At 45.4% G+C, this 19,805-nt stretch overlaps 1 protein-coding gene across 1 annotated transcript in view; it reads right to left on the bottom strand.

The window, feature by feature from the left end:
- WDR18 (WD repeat domain 18) overlaps positions 1 to 19,805 on the bottom strand; it is an 84,836-nt gene that overhangs the window by 36,636 nt on the left and 28,395 nt on the right. The window contains exons 3-5 of the mRNA XM_032213133.1: positions 14,497 to 14,630; positions 13,070 to 13,211; positions 1,109 to 1,252 (exon numbers count right to left, since the gene is read on the bottom strand). Of these exons, the coding sequence (XP_032069024.1) occupies positions 1,109 to 1,252; positions 13,070 to 13,211; positions 14,497 to 14,630 (420 nt within the window). The remainder of the gene's footprint in view (positions 1 to 1,108; positions 1,253 to 13,069; positions 13,212 to 14,496; positions 14,631 to 19,805) is intronic.

The following is a 19,805-nucleotide window of genomic DNA, read 5'->3' as shown; positions in this document are numbered from 1 at the left end:
AAAAAAAATTAAAAGTGCTTGAAACCTGGCAAAGGTATAAATCATGTTACTCCTCACCTCAGGTTCAAGTAGACCTTGGCTTACGATCATAAATGATCATGAAATTAACAGTGCTAAGTCATTGTGATCATAGTTCAAAGCATTGTGTGACTGGATTCGACATTATAACCATTTTTATGGTCATTAAGTGAACACATGGTTGTTAAGCAAATCTAGTTCCCCTAATGTACTTATTATTTTTTTTTTTGCTGGAATGTAACTGCTGGCAAATAGCTAAAAATGTTGCAAATGGTAATTTTCAGGATGCTGCAAACCACTGTAAAGATGAGCTGGTTGCCAATCACCCAAAAATGGGATCATATGACTGGTATGTGTGTGTGTCCGTGTGTGTCCATCATAATTTCAAAAATGGATCATAAGTCACTCTGGGAAGGTCCATTGTAACTTTGAAATCAGCCTCAAGTTAAGGGCTATCTGTATCATGAGATTTATAAAGCAAGAATTGGGGGTGGGGGATGACTTCACAAGATATGGGAATCCTGTGAGGTTTGGGCCATTTGTTCATTTAATTTTCCTTTTTTATATTTTTGCATCCATGCATTGGCAGACCCCCCTGAATATCTGTCCTGAAGGGCAAAAGTGTTTCCCCGAACGCCATCACTCTGCTAAACAAATAACTCCCTCAACACCGTCAAACTACTAAGTCTGCATTACTATTACTATTAATCTTCTCTTCGTTCCTATCACCCATCTCCTCCCACTTATGACTGTGTGGCTGTAACTTTGTTCCTTGTATCCTTACGGTTAATATTGATTGTTTCCTAGTATGATTTGATTGCTTATTAGTAACCTTGACTATCACTAAGTGTTGCACCTTATGATTTGTGATGAATGTATCTTTTCTTTTATGTACACTGAGAGCATATGCACCAAAGACAAATTCCTTGCGTGTCCACACTTGGCCAATAAAGAATTCTGTTCTATTCTATTCCATTCTAAAAAAGATTTCTATAGAACACAATAATCCTAACAGGTCTGAAATTCCACCCCACTGCCTTGCCCAAGGTACCTGGGATGCTTACTAGATACTGCGCAAAATGGGACCTACCCAGGAGCAGAGGTCAACCTGGAAGATGGAACCATCCAGTCCGCCACAGAACATGCGGTATTCTGCAAGGTCAAGGGTCACTGACATGATGCTCACATCGAAGACGACAGAGAGGAGAAGGTTCCCAGAGGAGATCTCCCACAACTGAGAATGGGAAAACGGTGCAGATTAAAATCCAGGTTTTAGTTGTAATGCTACAAAATTAAACCGGGTGCCAGTCTATGAATAGGACATGCATTACATATCAATAACAGTACAGTGGGATTTTTACATAAGGAGAGAAAATTCTTCTTTTCAGAGATTCGGGAAGCAAGAACAAAAGGAGATGAATTCTTATAAATGCATCTTCCCCAACCTGGCACTGATGCACGCTTCATTCCTTCCCCTGAGATTAAGCCCACGTGTTGAGCACGGAGCTTTCTGCTGTTCTTTGTCCTCGCTTGTGCCTTATAATCCAGATGGAATTTTATGTAACCCAAGTTACCTCAGGGAAGGCAGCCGAAGCTTCAATTAGACAGGCTGAGGCTCACTGGTCCTGCCAATTGTATAAAAGCTTGGAAGGAAATCTGGGATATCCAAAGAAGCATCAAGAAGCACACACAGCGGCAATTTTGTGGTCCAGGCTACTTTGCACATAGGCAGTCTGTCAGGCCTGGAAGCCATCTTTCGCATTAGGCCAGAGATGGCTAACCTTTTTGTTCTCGCATGCCGAAAGTGCGCACATGTGCATGCCCACACCCATAATACAATGTGTGCGCCACCTCCCACCCCATTTTGAACATAGCAGGCCTCCCTGAAACTACCTGGGACCAAAAACGGGGTGCAGGGGGCACACCGCACCCCCCGCACTCCCACCCCGTGCAAGTGTATGCTCCTTACAGGTGTTATGTCTGCCTTGTATGCAGCTTCATTTGTCTCTAGCATTCATCTCCATTATTCAGTGATGCATTTCCTGCCTCTCTAGGATTTACCTCTATCTGCTCCTATGAGGCACTTCATGTTCCTGTTGGATCTATAGTTATATTCTTGATAGCTTGTATAGTGTTTTAACTGCATTTTGATTAAACAATACGTGCTGGAGACCCAAGTCAGCTGGCTGGCGGGAGGCGCATGTGCAGTGGAGTTCAGAAGAGGCAGGGAAGCCTCCGTGTGCCACCTGTGGCACGCATGGCATAGGTTTGCCACAGTGGTGGGATTCAGCCAGTTCGTACCTATTCAGGAGAACCGGTTGTTAACTTTCTAAGCAGTTCAGAGAACTGGTTGTTGGAAGAAATCTCATTTTGTTTTTTCCCCACTTTACAGGGCTAATCCTGTAAGGAAGGCAGGAAGGAAACATTCTGGTGTTGTTTCTAGCCTGATCTTTACTGCCCTGCTTACAGAAACTGCCTCTCCAGTTAACCCTTATGACATTGTAACAGCTGAGGCAACGCGCCCATTGACATGAGTGACATAGTTGGCCACGTCCACCCAGTCACATGACCACCGAGCCACACCTACCCAGCTGGTCATTAGGACAGAGAACCGATTGTTGAATTATTTGAATCCCACCACTGGTTCGACATCATGGCATTAGGCCATCAGGCCTACCATACTTATTGCTGTGGGTAATAAACCCTGACAATAGTCCTTGTTGAAAGGCCACTAGTTTGGTGACAATTCCAAGTTGAAATGGTGCTGAATGAGAGGTATCTATGACAAATTTCATTTCATTTCATTTTAATTTATTTGTATGCCGCCCTTTTCCCTAAGGGGACTCAGGGCGGCTCACAACTCAAAAGGGAGGGGAAATACAAACAGAGTAACACAAGACATAAAACCATACATAGTTAAAAGCACAACAATCATACCATTCGAAGTGGGGCAGCGAGTCTTTAGCCCCAGGCCTGTCGGAACAGCCAGGTTTTAAGGGCTGTGCGGAAGGCCTGGAGGGTGGTGAGGGTACGAATCTCCACGGGGAGTTCGTTCCAGAGGGTCGGAGCAGCCACAGAGAAGGCCCTCCTCCGGGTAGTCGCCAGTCGACACTGGCCGGCTGATGGAATTCGGAGGAGGCCTAGTCTGTGGGATCTAATTGGTCTAGTGGAGGTAATTGGCAGTAGGCGGTCTCTCAAATCCTCATAGTTGCGGCTGTTTGTAGCGTCCCTCATTCCAAGTTAGGCTCTTGGCGAACCGGCTTGAGATTATGACATTGCAGTGTCCAACAGTCACGTTACTTGTCATTTGTGAAACCTTCGCTCCCAGCTTCCATCAAGTAAAGTCAACAGGGGAGCCAGCGGGAGGTTAGAAATGATGATCACACCTCCAGGAAATGCTGTGGGATTTGTTTAATGATGGGATGGCTGGAACTACCACCATAAGCTGGCCACAGTCACATGAAGCTGTGCTGTACAACTGTGTTGCTTAGGGACAGGGTTCCCAATCCCAATGACTGTGGTTAAACGAGGACCTGCTGCCCCTTGAAAATTGTAGTTGTTGAAAGTTGTAGACTGTCTCAAGGTGATATAGCATGGGTTGCACAGGTAAACCCACCAGTGGCTGGCCAGGTTAGGTGGTCTTAATAGAATGGACCTTATAGATTCATTTTAGTTTGGCCTTTTACTCCAGTGCCCTGGAGTCCCAAAGTTGACTTTTAACTTCCTCATATTACAAATAGGGCTGACAGTGTGGCAAGACTCTGTAAAGGAGGGGCACAGGAAGCCAGGCGTGGGGGAGAGATAGTACAGAGAAGTTGCAGAAAACTGTTGGTATGAATATCTGCTTTTGTATTTTTCCAAGATGTACTTCCCTGTTGTGAACAGGGGTTTTTACGTTTTGTATGAATACGCCTCTTTAAACGCCCTCTGATTGATGAAGTTTGATTAAAGGTATAAAATCACTGCCCTGGACATAGCCAGGCCAGTTCAGATGTTGGTGTGTGAACACGCTGAACTCGATGCATCCAATAAACCTGTTTCTCTTCCTTCGTGGTCTCAAGTCCTGATCTTTCGTAAGTAGATTAAAAACCTCAATCTGCTGCAACATTTTTGGCGAGCCAGCCAGGAGTTGAGGGGTCTTTGGGACCCTCTGGAACGTCCATCCTGGTGTCAGAGCTCATCTTGTCAGGGGGAACCTCCCTGGCGCCAACGGACCCGTTTGATCCGAGGGACTTCCCAGCGACAGAGGGCTCTGGCAGCAGCGTTTGGCGATTCCAAGAACCACCAGAGAAGGACCAGAGACCAGGCATCTAAAAGGCTGGCCAGCATCGCAGGAGGGAAGCCAAATACATGAGGCAAGTACTGTGGGAACCCTTTTTAGACCCGGACTCCTTGTTGAGCCGGAGGTGAGGCCTGATCTCCCTCACTAGGTGAAAGGTTTTGGGGAGGATTGTCTAGTGTATGTGTGTGTGTGATTGAGGGGGGGCTACTGCATTTCCCTAAGATAGCCGTGTCCATCCGGTATCCTGGGTCAGAAGCCTGTGAGGGGTGATTGCTAAATCCTTGTTGTCTGGTACCCTGGGAGGAGTTGGGGGGGGCAGCAGTGTTCCCTTGACCACTTACAATGTATGTTAAATCATTTTAAAGAAGGATATGTGACTCAGGACTATGGCATTGAGTGAAGCAGGCATGAGCTTAAAAAGTTTTGTGAATCTGAATGGCCCACTTTTGGTTTTGGGAGGCCTAACAAAGGCAATTTTTGATCCCAACATAGCTTTGAATATCCATAGGTTAGTGTTTGATCCTGTTCAAACAGGATCCGTATATTGACGTGTAGTACAATTTGTTGAGGAGACAGCTTGGCTAAAAAACAAATGCAAAAGACCAACAGTGTATTCTTATGGCTGTTCGGGTTGCACACCCCAAATGTCCCAAGCAGAGACCACCAATCCTAGCTAGTGCCCCAGAAGACTTGCCAGAACAGGAAGAGGATCACCACGACCCTCACCACGACCATGCCAAAGGGGGGCTACACCTAGTAGCTCAAGAGACTTGAGGGCATCAACAAGCCGAGCATCTGTGGAGTGGATAGAGTGAGGGCTGGACGGTGTGACCTCTATGATGTCAGAAGAAAGTCCTGTCAGAGGGACAGGGGATGGGGACCCTCTGAGCTCACCAGAATTTTGGGAGAAGAAGGAAGAGGAGATAGAGCAGTCTGAAGAGAGGGAGAAGATTAGAATTGCAGTGTCTGACATTCTAGAACCTGATGTTCCTGCTGACACCAATCTAGCTGACTTTATTGAGCAACGCTTCCCTTCAAGGGACCCGAGATGGAGCCCCTATGACCCCCACCAGTTGACTCTGCTACGTAATCATCAACAGTTAATTGTAAGGGCTGTCTGGCTGGGAGGAAAGCCAGCCACTAAAATGTCTGAACTCTGCCGAAAGCCCTGAGGTTTTTATTTATGGTAACCACTAACCTTCCTGAAAATGCTCGGATGCTAGCTATGGCCTTTATTTCTCAGTCATCCGACACAAGCTGTAGAAGCTGGAAGGGGCACTGGGGAAGCCCCTCAATGAGCTTATGGAAGTAGCTAGAAAAACTCTCGTCAATAGAGACTTGTTGGAGGAAAAGAAAAAAAATCAAAAGATGCAGAAAAAAGCAGAAGTGCTCGCGGCAGCAATTAGGGAGGGGAACAGGGCCCCACCCTTGGGACGGAACCGATGTGCCATCTGTTACGAACATGGCCACTGAGGAGGGGAGTGCCTCAACCGGGACTGGGCTCCACCCCCTGAGGAAAGGGAAGATAATCGCCCTAGGATGCCAAGGGATCCCCCCTACCAAGCTGCCCCAGGAGACGTGAATCTCACAGGAGGCCCTTCAATGGCATGCAGAGGAAAATGGTTTTCAGTCATTGATTCAAAAGATGCTTTCTTGTTTGCCTTCGAATGCCCAGTCACAGGCAGAAAGCAGCAATATGCTTGGACACGCTTGCATCAAGGCTTATCCACCTTATTTGGAGCTGCATTAGCCATGGATTTGAAACTTTTAGACATTGCCCCACCTGATGTGGTTTTGCAAGATGTAGCTGACTTGTTGGTCACAGGCCAGACGGAGGAAGCTTGTCATGCCACTGCAGCAGCCCTACTGCTCCTGCTACGAGGCCTCTCGGACCAAAGCCCAATTAGTCCAATTGGAAGTTAGATATTTGGGTTACAACATCCAACAGGGACAAAGAACTTTGGGCCATGAGAGGAAGGAAGCCATTTGCCAATTGCCGGCCCCATGAAATAGGAAGGAATTAAGGAGCTTTTTGGGGGCAGCAGAATTTTGTCGCATTTGGATTCTCAATTTTGCATTGTTAGCAAAGCCACTCTATGAAGCTACCAAGGGGAATGGAAAAGGAACCCTTGAGTTAGGAGGAAGAGGAACAGAACAGCTTTTTGGAATTGAAGCATGCTGTGACTCAGACTCCTAGTTTTCTGACTTGACAGCCTTTTCAGTTGTTTGTGGACATTGAGCAGAATATGGCCATTGGGATACTGACCCAATAGTTGGGAACATGGTATCGTCCGGTTGCATATTTGTCCAAACAGCTGGATCAGGTGGCCAAAGGGTGGCCAGCCTGTCTCAAGGCTGTGACAGGAACTGCCCTACTTACCCGGGAAGCCAATAAGCTCACTTTTGGACAGCAATTAAATATCTACACCCCCCATGCTCTTCAAGCTGTCCTAGACCAGAAAGGTCATTTGTGGCTTACCAATCCACGAATGTTGAAGTATCAGGGGCTTATTACACATAACCCCCTCATCAAGTTTGTCCAATCTATGCTTTGAATCCAGCAACCCTGTGGCCTGAACCAGACTCTGAAATTACTCATGATTGTTTGCAAACCATTGAAGAAACCTATGCCAGTCACCCAGATTTGAAGGATAAACCCCCATCGCACAAAGATGCAACTCTTTGTACAGATGGAACCAGCTTTCTACATGAGGGCGTGCGAAAAGCAGCTTATGCTGTAGTCACCCTTGATGATGTGTGGGAAGCCATGCCCCTACCACCAGAGACCAGTGCCCACTTGACAGAACTACATGCCCTCACAAGGCTTTGGAATTGGCATGAGATCTACGAGTCAACATTTGCACAGACTCCAAATAGGCCTTCCTAACCATCCAAGACCATGGAGCTTTAGGAAAAAGCTCTTCACAGGAAAAGGGCCTCATCACACCTGGAGGAAAGGACATCAGATATGACCCCAAATTATGCGTTTATTGGACAGTGTGAGGGCCCCCAAACAAGTTGCCATTATGCATGTATGGGTCATCAGAAAGGGGTTTCAACAACTGAAAGGGGAAACAACAAAGCTGATCAAGTTGCCAGAGCAGTAGCCTTGGATCCCCCTTCTTTACAGGCCACATGCCTTACACTGTGGACCCCGGCCCAGGAAGAACAACCCCCATTGTATAGTCACTCAGGAACCCAGCAAGCTGAAGCAATAGGGGTGGAACTACTAGATGGGTGGTGGGTTCTGCCGGACAAAAAGGTGTTTGTTTCCCAGCAGTTGGCATGGGATGCTGTCTCCTCCCTGCATAAGCATTTGCACTTAGGAAAAACGGCTTTGGAAAAAAGCCTTGGCTCAGGGAGGTCTAGCCTGGCAGCTGCTGTTTGCTCTCAATGTTAGGTATGTGCTGCTAATAACCCTCCGTCAAGGCCCAGTTCAGGTGGGAGGGTCAAGAGGGCAGATCACACCATAAGGGATAAGTTGGCCAAAAATTTGTCAGGAAACCCATCTCAAATGGCCGGATGATGCCCACAGCATGGCATTGCTGGCAAAGAGGTGCACTCTCACCGAGGAGTTGGGTGTCTCGCCATTTGAATTGTTGTATGGGAGGGTTCCTAATTTGCGTGGCCCACAGGTGTTGCCCAACCCCAAGTTACAGACATGGTGAAGCTCAAACAGTTGCCAGCCCTGAATGCCATAGTCCACAAATTGCAAAAATATGTTTTGTCTTGTCGTTCTCATGAAATGTAACTCCAGTCCACAACTTCCACCCAGGACAAGAAGTCTGGGTGAAGGACTGGTAGAAGGAACTATTGGGCCCCAAATGGTGTGGGCCGTATACTGTTGTTGTTTTTTCTCCCCTTGTTGTTAAGGTAGCTGAAATTAGGCCTTGGATTCACTGGACCCGTTTTAAATTGGCTGCGAAAGCTTACTGGAAGGCCTCCAGTGACCCTGCCAAGCCTCTATACCTCATGTTTTAGAAACACCAGGAGGAACGCCACCTCTTCTGCGGACACACGGGAAGCTGTCGCTCTACGAACAGGTGGTGAAGAACCAGCGCCCTCTGCAGGTGTCGCTCCAGGTGCCATCGACACCCATTGCACAGGCAACGTATCGCGTCTACCATGGAAACTCCGCCCTGTCCAATGCCCAGGCACAGCCATGGAGACTGACTAGCGCCTACGCCAAGCTGCGTGCATTAGGAGAGGCCTGATGCCGGCAGTTCTGATCGTGGTTATCTCCTATTCATTTCTATTCTCATTGACTCTCTTTATCTCTATCAGGCAATCTTGGCCAGAGCAAAGGGTGAGGCCCATTGGTGGTGTGGGAAGTTCCGAATGATTACGGGGACCCCCGCTCCATCCTTTCCTATAGGGGGGAATGAGGATAATGAGGGTACTCCCCAACAAACAGAAGCTAGGCCCCTCACCTCTACAAATGACTCCCCTCCGCAGGTAACTTCTGAGCCAATGCTAGAAGAAATGGGTTCAGGGCCTTTCCCCCTTTGCAAAGACTGCTTTTATCAGGGTGAACAGGGACTGCATTTTGTGTATACTGAACGCTGGTTATTAAATTGCCATCCGGAGGAGGGGCCATCTCCCTGTTCAGAGGAGACAGGGAACTATTGGCAGTGTCGAGTGGACCCCAATGTCACAACTTGGGCACCAAACAAATGATACAATTCAACGATTAGGTGCCATCGCAAAAAGCCCATTCAGAGACCCTTCCCAGACCCCTTTCCAGAAAGGACAAGGGCTCAGGTGAAATGGGCCCCCCTTGATTTCAGTCTGAAAATGGAATATGACATAACTTATGACCAGATTCCCATAATAGTGGAAATAACTTATCAGCTTATTGGGGATATAGGGAATCAGTGGTTTCTACAATGGTGGTCAGAGAATGAAAATCTGTCGAGCATGGATGCACAAGACCTGAGTAAGTACTGGCGCATAGGTGTAACGTGCAACACTAGTGCTAAAGCCAGTCGCCTGGAGGTCTGGATAACCCAATCCAACTACTTGGAAACATATCAATGCCATGCGGGGACACTTGACAAGAACCTCAGCAGAACAGCTATAGCCACCCTAAACACACAGGGAAAGGGAATGGTGGTTCTGGAGCCACTCCTACAACAGGGTAGGAACCCCCATCCCACATGGACCCCTCAGAAGGGTGGGAGGGGCGGCCCACAAGGGAAGGAGAAGGGAGCCCCAAGGGAACCCAGGGCCACAAGGGAGGCCATTACCCACTCTCCCTTGGAATGCACTCAATGCCTGCAGGATCCACAGAAGGACAAAAAAGGAAAAAAAGCCACAAAAACCCCATCTAGCACTTGGGAAGCCCCGGAGAACATGTATTGGATTCGTGGCACATTGGCCTGCGAAGTCCTCCCTGTGTTCTTGGATGGATAAAACTTTGGGTTCTTTCTGTTGCCCATCCAATCACGACAGGTGCTAGGGGTCCTGGTGTATGGCTCAGTAGGCCCCATCCGTCAGAAGAGGAAGGTGGACACAGCCTTCTTTAACTTTCCTTGTAAGGAACTGGCTGAATACGAGAAATCCGACATGTGGAACTCAGAGAGAATCGTATGCACCTATGGGAGGGCCACTAGGGCAGAGGATGGGTCTTGGGGTTACCGCACCCCCATTTACATGATCAATTGGATCATGCATTTGCAGGCAGTATTGGACTTGGCTGGGGAGAGGATTGATAAATCTTTGAATATCCTCTCCAGTGCCACTGGCAAACTCTGTACTGCAGTGTACAAAAATCGATTGGCTCTTGATTACCTCCACGCAAGGGAAGGAGGGTCTGTGGGAAGTTCAACTTGTTTAATTGCTGCCTTCACATTGATGAGACTGGACGTGTCATTAAGCAGCTCACCACAGAAATGAGGCAACTCACTCATGTCCCAGGGCAGGAATGGAAAGGATTTGATTTAACCTCCACTTCTAACTCCTGGTTCCCGAAATTGCCAGGGTTTCACCCCTCTTGATGGAGAAATGGGCCACTGCAAAGGTCCTGGCCCTGGTGGGACGCTCAGAAGAAGGACGCTCGAGCAAATATGTTGGGCTCATGCTTAATGGAGAGGAACCTGCCATTTATGAAACTACACAGTAATCTTAGGATTGGGTGACGTTTCAATAGGGGGGAATGATATAGCATGGGTTGCACAGGTAAACCCACCAGTGGCTGGCCAGGTTAGGTGGTCTTAATAGAATGGACCTTATAGATTCATTTTAGTTTGGCCTTTTACTCCAGTGCCCTGGAGTCCCAAAGTTGACTTTTAACTTCCTCATATTACAAATAGGGCTGACAGTGTGGCAAGACTCTGTAAAGGAGGGGCACAGGAAGCCAGGCGTGGGGGAGAGATAGTACAGAGAAGTTGCAGAAAACTGTTGGTATGAATATCTGCTTTTGTATTTTTCCAAGATGTACTTCCCTGTTGTGAACAGGGGTTTTTACGTTTTGTATGAATACGCCTCTTTAAACGCCCTCTGATTGATGAAGTTTGATTAAAGGTATAAAATCACTGCCCTGGACATAGCCAGGCCAGTTCAGATGTTGGTGTGTGAACACGCTGAACTCGATGCATCCAATAAACCTGTTTCTCTTCCTTCGTGGTCTCAAGTCCTGATCTTTCGTAAGTAGATTAAAAACCTCAATCTGCTGCAACAAAGGTGCTTTTTTTTTTCAAGAGGCAACTGGGCTTTCTGGTTTTTCTTCGAAGACGTTTTGCTTCTCATCCAAGAAGCTTCTTCAGCTCTGGCTGGAGGGTGGAGAAAAAAAACCTGACTGGATGGTAAGTCCCCCCCTCCCCCCATCCAAGCTTCTTGGATGAGAAGTGAAACGTCTTCAGAGAAAAACCAGAAAGTCCAGTTGCCTCTTGAAAAAAGCACCTTTGAGACAACCATGACCTGGATGACAGAAAATCTCCATAGACAGTTGTGGACTCTCTGTTACACAAAACAGTAAAAGGCACCTTGACTGTGAAAGATTCCCAACTTCAAGCTCAGGGGTTCATTTTTCCTACACTCCAGCTAAATGCCAAAGAGATGGTGCTGTTTTTTCGGTCCTTGAATCGGGAACATCCAGCATTTACCTCATTTGTCTCTTTCCCCAATTTCCCCCCCTCCTGGTATCCTGAGACTAATTAGAATATATGGTGAGGTTATTTTACAATACGTTCAGTTCCACGACCCATTTCTGAACTGTGTTATACATAGGACAGAAAAAAAAATCCATGCTGAAAACGGGGGTGGGGTGGGGGGGGTATATTGCCCCTCCCTCCCCAGCAGGGTGCGCTTCCAGAAACCTTTAGAAAAGCTTTAGAAAAGAATTTGTTGCATGTAAGCAAAAGGTTTCCGTTTCCAAAACCTACCAAGTATACCAGCAGAAATGAATATGCATATGTACATATTTGCCAAGCAGAGGTTGTGATTTCTTACCTTAAAAAGGATTCGGCATGAACAAAGCAATTCAATTCCCTAGCTGTGCGCAAAATTATGCAATCCAGTTCTGGAACATTCCATTTTGCTCCCAAAAGAGATTGAACTGCCTTTTCCTGCATATACTTTGCTCTTCTTGAAAAATGGCTCTTTAGGAACAGTACTTTATTTGTGCTCTCCTCATCAAATTCAATTGCAGAGAAATACTAACAGTTTAACTGGAGAATTTTTGGAGAAATCAGAACGTCCCAAGGAATACGATATCTTGCACAAAACTATAATGCAGCTAATCCTCCACTTATGACCACAATTGAGCCCAACATTTCTGTGGTTAAGCGAGACGGTTGTTAAATGAGTCTTGCCTCATTTTACAACCTTTCTTGCCCTGGTTGTTAGAGTGAATCACTGCAGTTATTAAGCTAGGAATACAGTTGTTAAGTAAATCTGGCTTCCCCCATTGACTTTATTTGTTAAAAAGTCACAAATAAATATGAACCAGTTGTCAAACATCAAAATTCTGATCTTCTGACTGAGGGGATGCTGCAATGGTCATAAGTGGGAAAAACAGTCATAAGTCACTTTTTTCAATGCCGTTGTCAACCCTGAAGCTGACCTGACCAAAGCCATCTTAGAGGCCTCAGTGTTGCCACACTGGAGATGAGGGATAGGGAGTGGGGGATTAGAGATAGCTGGGGTTTTGTAGCCAAAATAAAATACTTTTCCCTTAGGAACCAAGGACATTCTCATACCTGGTCAGAGGAAGGCGGAGCGATGTCACCAGGCAACGCCTTGATTGGACCATGTGACTGATTGTTTGGGGAGGTGGAAAACTTTTACTTTTAATTAGGTGAAAATCGTGGGAATCTTCAGAGTCGGTTTTCATCAGTTCTGTGGCAACATGACATATCCAATAAAAGTATTATTTGAGGAATCTACCTGCCTTGGATGTTTTGTTTGCTGTAGGTATGTTACTTGGGATCCTGACAGCCATAACTTTTAACGGGCACTAAACTAATGGTTATGGGTTGAGAACTACCTATCATTATGAACCTTCTTTTAACGAGCCCATAATTCCTCGCAGGATGGAGTCTGGGCAACTGAATGGAGCTAGCAGTGTGTTTTAATGGCCGGATGCCCTTCCTGGCACCAATGCAATTCATCAGATATACTCTCAGTGTGCCCAGAAAGAGAAATATCAGCCTCTATCCAGGATCGAACTCACAGCCTCCGGATTGTGAAGTGAGAACTCCACCTCCTAGGCCACCGCACCACCACCAGGTTGAGAACTATCTATGCTGCTTCCAAATGGAATATTCTTACCTTTGCTGTTTGGTCCAAAGAGGCTGTGGCAGCTCTGGCCAAGGGACCACCAACACCGCAGCAGAGATCTGTGATGGGGAGGCTGTGCCGTGACCACACGTGGCGAGGCTCAGGGCTTTGGCCATGTTCCACCTGTAGCACGCTGAGAAATGAATTGGTTTTAACACAATAAATAGGAAAGTTGTACGCAAGGATGGATTTGGAGCTGCAAACATGCACTCCATTTAACCGGTAAAGCAATAATGCTAAAAATGAGTGTTAGGGAATTCAGGTGGAAATCAATTGAGCAGGTAATTACAGCCTGCCCGTTTTATCTGCAGCTTGTTTTTTTTTATAAAGACTAAATCTTTTAAGCTGCTTCTTCTAGTTATCTCTACCTTCCGTTTTAGATTAACATGAACAAATCTGACTAAATGAGAAAAATAATGTTTGTCATCTTCCTGCAGACACTGAATAATCTCAGAATTCATGCACTAGGGCAGTGATGGCTAACCTTTTCCAGAGCAAGTGGCCAAAGCGCAAGCATGCTCCCGAACCCCCAAAATGCAATGTGCATGTGCGTGCCCCTCAGATGTGTGTCTCCCCGGATGTGCCCCGCCCCCTGCACATGCACACGTGGTCCCCCCACACGCCCCATGGATGTGCGGCAGAGACCCAAAGACCAGCTGGCCAGTGGGAGGCATGCGTGCATGAATGCTGAACTGGGGTGATGGCTCACATGCCGTAAGAGAGGGTGCTGCGTGCCACCTCTGGCATGTGTGCCATAGGTTTGCCATCACAGCACTAGGGTGTGCTTGGGGAAATTTTTCCCATCCACAAGAATCTTTCCTTTTTTTCCTGACCTTTACAGGCTTTTATGTTAAGCTTTTTACAGTAGCTTAAGCAAGCAGCCTTACTTTTATCTATGACACATGCCACGGAGGATGCTAACTAAAGAGAGGATTCTGTAGAGGTAACTCCTAAATCCTGGCCCATAACTCTCTCCCTAAATATCAGTATAAAGAAGGCATTCTTGTCCTTTTGCAAAACTTTTTTAATTCTGCTAAGTTTATAGATCAAACTATACGTGGCCTTATTGTTTAAACTACCAAGGAGAGAATGTGATGTGATGTGATGTGATGTGATGAATCCAAACTTAAAGGTACTTCTTCAAAACAAATATTAATAATTAAATAGTCTATAATTAAAAGTAATTTAATTTAAAGCTTAACTAGGACATTGTTTGGCTGGGCATATTTGTGAAGATAATACAAAAGAATTTCTTTCTGCATAAAAGTGGAACATACCTCCTCTAAAGCTCAGGACACTCTCAATATGTTAAAAAGTTGGTACCCAAAATAATATTCTCATGCTGGAGCACTGGTAAATGCAGTGGTGCTGTTCTCGTGGGCAGAATCGGGAAATTGGGAGGCCATTTCAATTCATACCTGTACAGGCTCCAGACTATGACAAGACTGTCTTTGGCTCCAGAGAGAAAATGGCTGCTATCGTCTGTGAAGGCCAGGCAGCTTAAGTCCTGATAATGTCGATTCAGAATAGCAAGTAGATTCCCACTAGATACCTGCAGCAAAAAAAAAAGAAAAAAGAGCAGTAGTAGAAATAAAGAGATGAAATAGAACTTCTCCTGAAAGTGGACAGGTATCTCTACAATTCTGATTCCGTAACATTTAACCGCGTGGAATTTTGCACCAGAGGGCAAAAGTATTTCAACCGAAAGTACCTCAAAAGGGCTAACCTACAGAATGCATCCAAAATCCGCGGCCCATGACTCAAGTGGACTTGAAATTCGGCAAATTTTATAAAATATTTTATAACATAAAAATGATCACAAAAAAAGTAAGATAACACAAAATGTCATATTAACATTTTCTGTGCTGACGTGTGTGTGTAAATAAAAGATAAATAGATAGATAGATGATAAATAGATAGATAGATAGATAGATAGATAGATAGATAGATAGATATAGATAGACAGACAGACAACCTGTTTTCCCAAAAATAAGCCCTGCCCGGATAATAAGCCCAATTGGACTTTTGAGTGCTTGCAGTAAAATAAGCCCTCCCCTGAAAATAAGCCCTCCCTGAAAATATTGCAACACAGCAGCAGCCATGAGATGACCACGCTCACCGTCTCCTGCACTTCAAAATAGTAAGACCTCCTCGAAAATAAGGCCAAGTGCTTATTTTGGAGCTCAAAAGAAAATAAGACCCTGGCTTATTTTCGGGGAAACACGATAGATGACAGATAGATAGATAGATAGGTGGGTGGGTGGGTGGGTGGGTGGGTGGGTAGGTAGGTAGGTAGGTAGGTAGGTAGGTAGGTAGGTAGGTAGGTAGATAGATAGATAGATAGATAGATAGATAGATAGATAGATAGATAGATAGATAGATAGATAGATAGATAGATAGATAGATAAACACATGGCTGTTTTCAAGGCAGAGACATCTCTGGATATATCCCAAAATTTTAAAGAATTTTTCCAGTGAAGTCGGTATATTAGAAGCTCTGCCAGTGCTGAAGGCTTTGAGGAATCTAGTGAGGAAACAGACTGCTCAACATGGGTTGTCTTCAAGGCACAGACACCTCTGAATATTCTCCAAAAAATTTTTATTTAAAACATTTATATAGCTGCCCATCTTTCAGCTTAACTTTGGATGGCTCCCAATCAAAAGTTAACATATAAAATCATATCAAAACTATAAAATGACTGATTAATAAAACATTAACAGTAATGTTAGGAACTTTTACTTCACAGAAAGAATAGTGGAAAGTTGGAAGCAAATCCCAGAGGAGGTAGTGGGTCAAACATCAGTACCTGAATTTAAACATGCTTGGGATAAACACAGGTCCATCATCCCACAAAACTAAACAAACAAATAAACAATAGTAAAATAAATAATACATCTGTAACACCATCAAACATCCATATCTGCCAATCACAGGTCTTTGGGAAAGACACAAAGGGCAGACAGAAATGTCAAATCCAGCCTGAATATCTGGCTGACTGTGCTCTGGACCATAAAATTAATAATTAAAATTAATTAGTTAATTAATTAAAAAGAAAACAAAAACAAAAGCTCAAAGGGCAGGCTAAATGGACCACTGGGTCTTTCCCTGCCATCAGTTTTCTGTGTTTCCCTTAAAACAACAAAAACCTGGCACCAAATCAAACTTCTAACATGCATTTTTCTGGCCTTCTCCCAGGCCTTGGGGGAAAAGCCAGATTTAAAAAAAAAAAAAAAACTTTTCCAGGGAAGGCAATACATTAGAAGCTCTGCTTTTTTGAAGGCACTGTGGAATCCAGTAAGGAAATATTTCTGAAAAGAAGACCAGTGTGTTCTGACCCAGTCTTCACATGTAATAAGCTTTAAAGGTAAAGGTAATGGTTCCCCTCGCACATATGTGCTAGTTGTTCCTGACTCTAGGGGGCGGTGCTCATCTCCGTTTCAAAGCCGAAGAGCCACGCTGTCCAAAGACGTCTCCGTGGTCATGTGGCCAGCATGACTAAACGCCGAAGGCACACGGAACGCTATTTTACCTTCCCACCAAAGATGGTTCCTGTTTTTCTACTTGCACTGTTACATGCTTTTGAACTGCTAAGTTGGCAGCAGTGGGGACAAGTAACGGGAGCTCATTCCATTACCCGGCACTAGGGATTCGAACCGCCAAACTGCCAACCTTTCTGATCGACAAGCTCAGCGTCTTAGCCACTGAGCCACCATGAGTAAGCTGCTTACTCGGCAAGTAAAACAACCCCTTTTTCAAAACAGGGCAGGCAGCAAGTCTTTTATTCATGTGGATATACAAAAACCAAACAGTCCTAACAAACCTAGTTCTGGCCAAGGAATCCAAGTTTGCTGTATACTAGAAAACAAATGGTTGTCTATGACAACTGGCCACTCCCAAACCCCTATTTATTTCCCAGCCAGGGAGAGGCTGGCTAGTGTCCATGTCTGCTTTTCCCTGAGAGCCAGCTGATTATTCTCCTTTGCTCTCCTCTCCTTTCCCCTCTGCACATACCATCTGGGATGGGCCCCATCTATTCCTCCTCCTCATTTAGCTCAGGCCCCGAAGAAAGCTGCCTCTCTACCTGGGGGAGGACAGAAGGCCCCAGCTCTGAAGCTGCCCCAGGTTCTCCCTCCACCCCATCCTCCTCTGACTCTGCTGCTAGCTTTACTGGCAGCCTATGGGCCACAACACAGTGACTCACAGGTTGCCTAGCATGAACAAGCATGCAGTTACAGAAAGCAACAAAACTTATCGTAGCAATGTACCTAATAGGGTCAATTGCAGAAGTGAAATGCTCTTAAGTCTGCTACTGATTCGTTTCCACGAACAGGTGCATTTCAGGTGCTAAGAAGCCTTTTCTGAGTCTGCAAAGGTAAGTAGAACGTGGGGGGGAAACAGCTGTGCCGTGTGATTTAGATTCACTAGAAAGCAGGATTTCCTGTTTTCTAGGAAATATAAATTGTGCGACACAGCTGATTGTCGCATAGCTGATTGTTGGTATTTTTAAACTTTTTAAAGCATTTTTTTTTACTACTGGTTCAAGAGAACCAGTAGTTTAAAAATGCTTTTAAAAGTTTTTTAAAAGTTCTGCCGATCACGCGGCATGGCTGATTGTTGCACGGCTGATCATTGGAACTTTTAAAAAACTTTTTAAAAGCATTTTTTACTACCGGTTTGGGCGAACCAGCCTGAGAGAACCATAGCATTTCACCCCTGGTTGATTTAACAGGCCATAAAATGATCGTGGTCAGATTTGGAAGTAACTGTGTGGATGTCATCTCTCCGACCTACTTTGCAAGAGAGGATCCTTGCATGACAGGAGACAGTCACAGCAGCTTTGACAGTCCCTGGGGATATCACTGAAACCCTTTACTGTCCCATTTTACATGGAGCCTGACAAAAAATCTGAAAAATCCAAACACTTGTTTATTATTTTTGTTAAATAACAAATTAAACACAAGGAAACTTGCTTTCAGGCCCCGTTTGGGTAAATTGAGTGGAAAGCTGTAGCTATCCAACATAATCAGTGTCTGCTGCATTACATATTAATCTGCAATACAGCACTGTATAGTAATTGGCTTTTCAGGAACTTTCGACACTGATTTACTTTTGTGGGAAGGTCAGTTTGAGGGCCGGTATGATATATAGTCTTTTCTCCAAATTTTATCTCTTCAAATAGTGAGATTGCTGTTATAGGGATGAAACTATTTGTGGACTGATTTATTTGCCTGAGACCTGTTGTGACCTGCAAAGGAACAACAAGATGATGGACAGCAAGCTCATTCTCATGGCTGAGTTTTTCATTTAAGAACCTCCGATAAATTCCCTGTACTTTGTATTACGAGTGCTAACCAACATCCTGATCCGACTGGAAAGGTTAACTCATGTACAACCATATCCACACAGAAAAAAAGAGAAGCTTTTGAACTCTTACAACTCTTTTCCTTTCCAAAATCAGGCCACTCGAATGCTAATGAGGTTTAACTCTGGTTCTGTTATAGCTGCAGACAAAGCCTTTTTTTTTTTTTGACTGACGAGCTACTTCGAATCATAATATTCTGACTGCAAAGCTCTTATTCTTTGCAAACCACGGTTTGTGCTAACAATTAATTGAAGGAATCACAGCCATAAAGACAATGTGGCAATAGGGAAATTAATGAGAGTGGTCTTGCCACCTGCTACTTTTTTTACCTGAGCAGCTTCCTTCCAGGTAGAAATCGCTTCAAGTGGCTCAGCTTAAAACAATGACTAACAATTTAGCAGACATAATCCAAAGGTAGAAATGAGAAAGGAGAGCCAAGAGAAAATCCTCTAATGCCTCCGGCTACAGCAGTGTTCTGGAGACACTGCCTTCTATGAACCTTTCAGAAGATGAGGTGTTAGACCTATAGCCGTGATGGCGAATCCATGGCACGCATGTCAGAGGTGGCACGCAGAGCCCTCTCTAACGGAGCACGCACCGTCACCAGCTGCTCTTCTGGTTTCCGCTGTGCGCTGGACAGCTGATCTTTGTATGCGCCACAGGCCCGGAAACCTGGACTAGCTGGCTGGTGCGCCTGCGTGTGGCGGCCACCTGGTCTTCGGGTTTCCTGTGCTCCAGTATGTGCGAACACCAGCTGGCCAGCATGCGCATGCACCTGGTCTTCGAGTTTCTGGGGCTTGTGCGCACCCGCACGGTCCAGTTTGGGGTATTCGGTGCCGAAAAGGTTTGCCATCACTGAGCTATAGCCTTCGACCGTCCAACAATAGTTTCCAGGTTTCCACCTATTCCAGAATTTAATGATCGCAACTGCTTCCAGCTAAAGAGTAAGGAGAGGCAGGCTCCTTCTGATGCAGCCATATGGAAGCAAGTAAAGAAAGCAGGGGGTTGGACTAGAAGACCTCCTAATCCCTTCCAACCCTACAATTACAGATTACCAGAGTTTAAAAGGGACCTTGTAGGTCATCTAGTCCAACCCCCCCGCCCAAGCAGGAGACTCTACACCATTTCTGACCAATGGCAGTCCAAACTCTTATTGAGAGCCTCCAGGGATGAAGCTCCCACAACTTCCAAAGGCAAGCTGCGAGCGCTTTCTGAGCTTGTTTGTTTTCTTACAGATGTTTCATTACCCAAACGAGGTAACATGATGGTGTTACCTCGTTTGGGTAATGAAACGCCTGCAAGAAAACAAACAAGCTCAGAGAGCACCAAGGATCCCTCATTTCAACCCTCAGCTGCAAATATTC

This window comes from Thamnophis elegans, chromosome 1 (assembly GCF_009769535.1).
Source record: "Thamnophis elegans isolate rThaEle1 chromosome 1, rThaEle1.pri, whole genome shotgun sequence".
NCBI lineage: Eukaryota > Metazoa > Chordata > Lepidosauria > Squamata > Colubridae > Thamnophis > Thamnophis elegans.
This window is presented reverse-complemented; position numbering and strand designations above follow the sequence as displayed.